The 8,926-nt window shown below is 40.7% G+C and overlaps 1 protein-coding gene across 1 annotated transcript in view; it reads right to left on the bottom strand.

The window, feature by feature from the left end:
• Positions 1-1,126: 1,126 nt before the first annotated feature.
• Positions 1,127-8,926, bottom strand: part of LOC118342557 (tubulin beta chain-like) — a 10,346-nt gene continuing 2,546 nt past the window's right edge. Inside the window, exons 2-5 of the mRNA XM_035681142.1 lie at positions 6,418-6,526; positions 4,934-5,044; positions 4,237-4,481; positions 1,127-4,039 (exon numbers count right to left, since the gene is read on the bottom strand). Of these exons, the coding sequence (XP_035537035.1) occupies positions 3,227-4,039; positions 4,237-4,481; positions 4,934-5,044; positions 6,418-6,526 (1,278 nt within the window). The 3' untranslated portion in view covers positions 1,127-3,226. The remainder of the gene's footprint in view (positions 4,040-4,236; positions 4,482-4,933; positions 5,045-6,417; positions 6,527-8,926) is intronic.

The raw sequence follows: 8,926 nt of genomic DNA, 5'->3' as shown, positions 1-8,926 counted from the left end.
GTAAGTCTTTTCACGACCATGGCCAAGCTATTTACTGCCTGCTGCAAATGTAACAGCAAAGAGTAACCATCCGCAGTCTAAAGGGCGGGTGGGTGGAACAGACCCTTTTCACAGCAGACACTTTGTCATGGTAGAAAAAACACTGACAACATTTGCAATGTCTGCTGTGAAAAGGGTCTTGTGGGACCTGAAGTTCCACCTCATGTCCAGCAGAAACTGAGGCTGGTAGCACAGAGCTGAGTGTTCAGCCTGGATTTGAAGTTGGACTTCAGATCCCACAGGGCCCCACAAGTGCCTCAGTGCTGCGGCCTCACAGCAACAAGGTGAGAATTCAGTTTCAGGCCTTGACCTCCTTGCCCTGAGGAGTACAGAGTGCTCACTGTGTTGGCATGGGATCAGTGCTTCGGTTTCCTCCCAGATTTCAAATCTAAATAGTAATAAAATAAACAAATATATATAAAATATTATATTATATTTTTGTTTTTAAAATCTTTCCTTTTTTATCTGCTGCATAGCTGTAGATGTGTTACTAAGAATAAAGTTCTGCTGTTTAAAAGACAACTCCAGATTATTATTCCTGGGATCATGATGATGAATTGTTATAAATAAACAAAATAGAGGATTGTCAGTGCTGTACAATCTGTAAGTTTTAGGAATTAAGTGGTAAGAGTATGTTGGTTGCAGTAAATTTAAAACGTTAGCTACTTCCGTCCAAGGTCCTGATTTATGGTCTCAGCTGCTGCCTGCGTTGTTTTTCTTTTTTCATCATAATAAATGTAATATATTTGGGTTTAGACCTGACAAACAAGTATATGTTACCTTCAACTCTGGGAACGTATGACGGACATTTTCCACAATTTCCTTATATTTTATGGGGTAAAACCAATATATTCATAAATAATAATAAAACTAACCTTTCATTGAAGCCATGCAGTGAATTATTCACTGAACAACTGAAATATGACCATGTTTGTGAGATGGGAAAGATGTTAGATGTTTTTTTGGATACTTGCCTTCACACTGCAACTCTCACTCCATTTCACATAAAAAACTGTAGTGACCTCCTGAAAGCTCATACTGAAAAGACAAAAATAAGTTCATCCATAACAACAAACACAAAAGTGTATTCTTTTTCCAGCCAATGCCTTTTTATTTCTCGTAAATGTTTCACAGTCACTGGGATCCTATATGTCAAACTGCTCCACAGGAATTAAAGAGGTACTAACAAACAATAAAGCACACACAGACATAAAGACAGCACAGTTGAGGATCACGTACTGAACACAAAGGACTGATTTGAATGCATACTGTAGTGGCTCAGAGTGTAAACATTTACCAGAACGTTTGCACTTCTTCACAGGACAACGCATGTTATAGGATGAAATATAAAACTGCAAATTGGCCTTTACTTTTTCTTTAAAAAGTAAAAGCATGCTATCTTTGAAATGTGTTTCAAGAAACTGTAAAACATAAAATGTTGATTTGGTGTGATGTCAAATACACACAAGCACCAGAAGCTGAGCTGTTAAAGTGAACATTTCTGGACACTGAGAGTGAGCTGTAGACACAAATTCTCACTATGATGAGATCAAGTTAAAACAAAAACAGGTAAAACATCCTTTAACTTCTCTCCAACATGTTTGTCTTTCTCAAAGCTGAGGTTCAACATGCAGATTAGTTGTACGTTCTTGTGATACCGCTAATATGTTCATTAGTTGAATCCAAATACAATGTCTTATGGTGACCACATGGAGCTACCATCTTTAAATACAATACTTGGCAGACACGGTTCTAATCCAACAGCAGCAAAGATGATTATAGTCAAGATGAGCTCAAGTCTATTTGAATCAAAGATACCCAAATAGTATGAAATGGAAAATAGTTAGAGGCTAAGGCTAATATGCTTTGCATGGCCTGGCCTGAGATCTGGGCATCTGCAGTGTGTGATCCTCCTCATGACGTTGGCTGGCGTCTGAGAAAAATCCTGCTACTGCTGCTGCTGCATTATAACTGTGAAAATGTATCTGACTGAAGTCAATTTATTTGTCAGGAATTCAATGAAACAGAGCTTTGTTCTGATTGACAATCTAAACATTTTTTGTTTTGTGGTTTCTGAATAAAGGTTACAATTCAAGGGAGAAAACAATAACCTGATTATGAGGATTTGTGACGTAAACAACCGACTGCTGCCTTTAGCTGAGTGACACAAGTTTTCTTCTTTTCCATAGTTTAATATTACTACAATATGAAAAGAGAGCTGCCTTTCCATGTGTTGACCAGGAAAGGAGACAGTATTGTTCCACCGACTACCCAAATTCACATTCATCTGAGAGTGGGTCTTGAAAGCTGACCAAAAAAAGCAAAAGCAATGAACACTGATAAAAGCAATTAACACTGATAATGACATTATTCTTATTTCTGAAGCTGACTTTCAAAGTTATTGGCCTGGTTTTCCCCAAAACAATTTAAGTCACATTTATAGGGTTTCTAACACTTGACATTCGTTGACTTCACCCTTGTTTAAATGTTTCAACCCTTTGGAATAAAACCTCTAACTCTGTACTGCAGATCAGTGAAGAAACACAGAGATGACATTTTTCCAATGAATGTAAAAATACTGTTTTTCATGCAAGAGGTAATGTCACATCAATATTTGGCAAAAATTTTACAAGCTTGCTTGCATGGAGTCTGAGTAATTGTAGGTTCAGTAATTAAAATAAGTAATTCAACAACTTAGCACATTTGTTGAAGGAATTAACTTCACAGTACAAAGCCGCTGCATTTTCCTAATATTTTCTTTTTTACTCTCCAGGAGACAGTAAAAGACAATCCTATGTGATGAAAGTGAAGTGTAAGAAGTGCTTTTCATTTGTGCATTTGCTACAAGACAAGATCTTAGTGTAAAAAAAGATTTTGGGAGGCTAGTCTTGGTAAAAACCGGCCTACATGGCGTCACAATAAACTGTAAACCATGGCACATGAATTTGGTCACGTAATTGTTATCCAGTTTCTCATCCCGCTTCTCGTTCACTTCTCTGCCTACATTCAACCTTCCTTCTCATTTCTTCCCATCGTTTCTCTCCCTCCATCAACCAATTCAGACCCCCATGCTTCTCGCTCTGCTACATTCCTTCACTCCATATCACAATATTTTTTTTCTTTTCACTTTTTTGCGATTTTTTTTGGGTTATTCTTCTCTTTCTTCAGCACATGCTGCATTACTCTTTTAGGCATCCTCTTCCACTTCTTCCTCAAACTCTCCCTCCTCCTCGGCCGTGGCGTCCTGGTACTGCTGGTACTCGGACACCAGGTCATTCATGTTGCTCTCTGCCTCTGTGAACTCCATCTCATCCATGCCCTCTCCAGTGTACCAGTGGAGGAAGGCCTTCCGGCGGAACATGGCGGTGAACTGCTCAGAGATGCGTTTGAACAGCTCCTGGATGGCGGTGCTGTTGCCGATGAAGGTGACGGCCATTTTGAGGCCACGTGGTGGGATGTCGCAGACCGCCGTCTTGACGTTGTTGGGGATCCACTCCACAAAGTAGCTGCTGTTCTTGTTTTGGACATTCAGCATCTGCTCATCCACCTCCTTCATGGACATGCGGCCACGGAACACAGCTGCCACCGTCAGGTAGCGTCCGTGGCGAGGGTCGCAAGCTGCCATCATGTTTTTGGCATCAAACACCTGCTGGGTGAGCTCGGGCACCGTTAGGGCGCGGTACTGCTGACTCCCCCTGCTGGTCAGAGGAGCAAAGCCAGGCATGAAGAAGTGGAGGCGAGGGAAGGGAACCATGTTGACCGCCAGCTTCCTCAGATCAGCGTTAAGCTGGCCGGGGAAACGCAGGCAAGTGGTCACGCCACTCATGGTGGCTGAAACCAGGTGGTTGAGATCGCCGTAGGTGGGCGTTGTGAGTTTGAGAGTGCGGAAGCAAATGTCATAAAGGGCTTCGTTGTCAATGCAGTAGGTCTCATCTGTGTTTTCTACCAGCTGGTGGACTGACAGTGTGGCATTGTACGGCTCAACCACAGTGTCTGATACCTGGAGACAAAGACACAACAACAGTTGTAGGAAACAGAAAACACTACTACTATGTCTCTATAAGAGCAGCAATAAGGGATGGTATTATTATTTCACTTTAAGGACATGTAGTGTAAACAATGTAGGCTAATATCTAATATGCAATGGTAAATGAACAAATTCTTTTACTTTACTGTATACAACATTTTATGCGTTACCTTAGGAGAGGGCACCACACTGAAGGTATTCATGATGCGGTCTGGATACTCCTCCCTGATCTTGCTGATGAGCAGGGTGCCCATGCCGGAGCCAGTGCCTCCTCCCAGGGAGTGTGTAAGCTGGAAACCCTGCAGACACTCACAGCTCTCAGCCTCTTTTCTCACCACATCCAGGACCGAATCCACCAGCTCCGCCCCCTCCGTGTAGTGACCTTTGGCCCAGTTGTTTCCCGCTCCGCTTTGACCTGGGGAATAAAAAAAAATAGTATCTTTTCTTTCCTGCCATCCACTTAACAACCAAACAAACACAACTTGAATTTGTGTTCTAATTAATTGCAAGCATAATAAAAGTCAACACTGAGCAGTTTTGAAGTATCCTACAACTAAGTCAAAGTCAATAAGTAAGCTGAGAGCCCATGTGGTTTCATACTGGGATTTTATGGCAAGAGTAGGCTTGTCTGTGCCATATAGGACAGTCAGTTGAGCTATTTTTGTCAAATGGACAGGACGTGACTAAAACCACAAAATAGGTCAAAAGGGACACCCAGAGTCTTTCCTTCAACTAGAGACCAAATCTCTGTGACATCAAGCGTCCAAGTGTCCTTGGGAAAGATGTACAAGCTGTATCACACCTCACTGTTATTAAAGAAGGCCACATTATAAACTCAAACTCTTCTCCAAGAGGCTGAGTGCTCACCAAAGACAAAGTTGTCAGGTCTGAAGATTTGTCCAAAGGGTCCGGAGCGGACTGAGTCCATGGTGCCTGGCTCCAGGTCTACTAGGATGGCTCTGGGCACATATTTCCCACCTGCACACAGAAACACACAACATGTCAGCAGAAACAAACAAAATCTGTACAGTACATTTTAAACTAAGAGTATTGGAAAGAAACACATATGCATATAACTACATAGGCTTCCGTTTAGTAGAGTGAAAAGCTCACTGTACAGTATAACGGCTGCTGTAAGGGCATGTGACCACTAGGTGGAGTCAAACACTTTAAAACCAGGAGGTTTCCAAGTCTGAGACCGTGGGCTTCCCCTCTAAGCTTGAAAAAAAAGGCACTGCTTTACTCCCCCTGGTTTGTTTGCTTAGTTTTGCTCAATTCCTGGAATGATGACTATGTTACTTGATCCCACAGACATTCAACAATGCAGCCAAGATAGCCTGATATTTGTGTTTGACATAACTTCAGATGACATGAAATACATAAAAAAGGTCTGTCCTAAGGCATTTATTATTGGAAAATAATAGTAGAATTCCCCACAATCACTTTAACTTTGAACTCTCTTTCACCACATCACTAAGGCTATTCTAGGATCTCTAAACTCTGTAAAGTCCCCCACAACTTTTCTTCTTCTACAGTAAGATGAGCTTGACTGTGCAGTATGATGTATGTGCAGAGTTTGCGTTTGATCGTCACTGTTCAGCCAGTTTGACCAGCTAGCACGAGCGACGACTGTCTTAGCATTTTTTTGCCCACCGCGCAAAGCACCGCCTTCTGAACAGTGGAACAGCTCGTTCTCTGCTGCCTAAACTAAAAATTCCTGACAATTTTTAAGGGGCATAAAGGCATGGTTATGGTGACAGTCACGAAACTATTCCAACCACGTCTGGTAACATAGTATGCAACTTATACACCGTGTAGATGTAGAACTGAAGCCACAGTCACATCCACTGACGAATGGACCTTTAAAAAGTGCTCTGCGCTTCACCGGAGGTGGGATGGCACTGGGTCTTCCTCTTGCATGTGATTTGATGGATCCTGCATTTATGAGTGCACAAGCTGTAGATGCCCTAAACTTTAGAAATGAACACAATTTGCATATTGGAATTTTTAATGAAGTAGAAGGAGTAGATGCCTTTTTATAGATTTTAATGTGGAAATTAAAATCCTATTGGTATATTTGTCATAACACATGTCTGGAGCAGATCTTTTACTATGAATATCTTCAACAAATGTAGTTTATTGTGGCTCTTTGAGGCAGTATGTCCCTCATACTGAATCTCATCAAGACATGTAAATGTCATTATTTAAATCCAGTTAAATAATAAGCACAAGCAGTTGTATTTTTATCTGCATCTTATTCCTTGCAGCCGCAGTGAGCCAGTTTCTCCACAGGGGGGAGGTCTCATCTCACTTTATCAAACACAGACCTCAGTCAGTCAGGATGTACTCACCAGTGGCCTCGTTGTAATACACACTGATCCTGTCCAGCTGCAAGTCGCTGTCTCCATGGTAGGTTCCCGTTGGGTCGATGCCGTGCTCATCGCTGATCACCTCCCAGAACTAAACACACAGGCCAATACACAATCAGTACAGAAGCTGTGTACTTACAATCTGAGAAATCTTTAAAAAAGGATGTCAATTTGTCAGACTCTTATTTAGATTACTCACATTAAATTATACTAAAACTGATTAAATCAGATCTGTTGACAATTAGAAACAATAAATCTGTCATTTGGCTTGAAACCTGAAACATCTATTTGCAGTTTTAATTCTGATAAAATGCTCAGTATTCGGGGAAGTTATTCAGTCACAGTTCTGGAAACACGCCGCAGAAAAAGGTGTCTTTGTGCACTGATTAAGCCCATAACTGCAAGCCAATTTACCAAGGGGAAAGAGGAGAGTGGTTCACAATCACTCTTCTGTCCTCTGTGCTTCCCAATAACACACCAACATCTGATTACCTTTTGCGGTCACAAGATCACCTAAAAAAAGCAACATATATAATTGCTGTTTCTCACAAGCTGCATTTCATGGACAAACTCTCATTCTAGCACGTGGAACACGTTTAAATGTCTGTTTAAATGTACAAGCATACAACATTCTGTCTCAACTCCAACTGCAATTTGGTCTGTCTGAGCCAAGGGCTGAAATTAGAAGGGACTGTAGCTTTCATCCAGATCACAGCTAAAATCAGAACGAGGCAGAAGAAAAACAACTCTAGTATGATGTAAATCTTCTGCTAGATTCACGAATGGACCACAGATGTGTAATTAAAAAAAACACAGAAATGAGACAGCGAGAGTCTGATCGAGCTGTAGTGCCTCTGCTCTGCTGGAAAAATGACCAGGAAATAGCAAAACACTGACAATTTTTAAAGGTCACCACAAAAAGAAAACAAAAGGAGGAAGGAATGAAAAACAGGGATAACTGTGTCACAAAGGAGTTCACTATAAGGCTGCAAATAATTCTCATTATGAATTCATCTGATCATTAATTTCTCAATTAACAGATTAATCATTTGGTTATTACAATTTTGGGGGAAACAATCCCAAACGATAATATAAGAGAAGAAAGAAGAAAAAACAAGAAATATTCACATCTAAGAAGCTTAAAAATGACATAAATGATAAATAAATAGCTGTTTTGTTTTTCTGTTGAATGACTAATTGATCAACTTAAAGGTCCAGTGTGTAACATTTAGGATGATCTATTGGCATTTGTGGCTTTTTTACCTTAAAATTAGCCATTTAAATCTACAGACGGGTCGCCTTTCATGGAGTCCACCGTGTTCAACTACCATGTTTCTAGCAGACAAACCAAACACCAGCTCTAGATAGAGGCGAATTCTGCAACTACACCACTAGATGCCACTAAATCTTACACACTGGACCTTTACATTTGTAGCCCTTGCAGCATAACATGCTAAAACACATTCATCTGAGAGTAAGTTCTATTTAAAGCTTTGAAAATCTCTTTGGCAGAACTCACAAATCATGTAACAAATAGCCAGAAGTCAAGTTTTTTTATAGCAAAGGAACACAAATAGAAAATGGCTCCTTTGATGGAGCCCTCACTGCTGTTTAAGAGAATTTGCACTTGAGTCTCTTAACCAACATCAGAAAGCAGTTTGGGCTAATCTGGTTTTCTTAATTAAAAGTCACAAGATGTTCTTATCTTCCACACAACTTTGTAATTTTAGCTGTGATTTATTGATCTATTATACAGCTTTATGGGAAGGGATGACGCTATTGGATTTTTCCAGCTGGTTTCATGGAATCACACACATAAACACAAACTGTGGCTATAACACCGGCTCTACAACTTAAAAGCCCTTGTTGCGTTCATAGTCGAAGGGTCAGTAAGAGCAGAGCTTTCTCAGGAGGATTCAGTCGGCCTCGTTTCCACAGGCTGAGACATTAACGCCAAACTCAGTTAAGACACGAGCACAGACTGTCACACCAGCTCAGTCAACTGACCCTAATCTGTGCCACGGACTGTGTGTGTTTAAGAGAAAGCGGGAGAGATAACCAGAGGGAGGTTGGCACGACTCTGTGGCTGGATATGTGTGTGGTAGAGAGAGAGAGAGAGAGATATTGGTGCACAAGAAAATCCCCTATTTTTTTTTTTTAAATCTTCACTAGAGTCACTTCTAACCCCCTGTGATCACCATGGCAACAAGTCGACAAGTTTAGTCGTTTTTTAGACTTTAAGCTCTTTACTGGCTAAAAGCTATAAGAATACTAAAAAATGACATCATTTACTAAATTAATCTTGGTGATGTAAAAAGGGTTTTACAGTAGCACAAACATCAAACAAACAAACTGCACTACAGACTTTATATGCAACAAATAATAAACAGCAAAGATTGAGAGTCACACACCATGAGTGAACCTGCTGTGACAATCTAATCTTTCACGGGTCGTATCTGTAAGAAGTTATCCAGCAACATAACAGACCTGA

This window comes from Morone saxatilis, unplaced genomic scaffold, assembly GCF_004916995.1.
Source record: "Morone saxatilis isolate NCDOM2014 unplaced genomic scaffold, NCSU_SB_2.0 Contig9, whole genome shotgun sequence".
Lineage (NCBI taxonomy): Eukaryota > Metazoa > Chordata > Actinopteri > Moronidae > Morone > Morone saxatilis.
The sequence above is the reverse complement of the archived record's forward strand: the minus strand, read 5'-3'. Positions and strand labels throughout refer to the sequence as shown.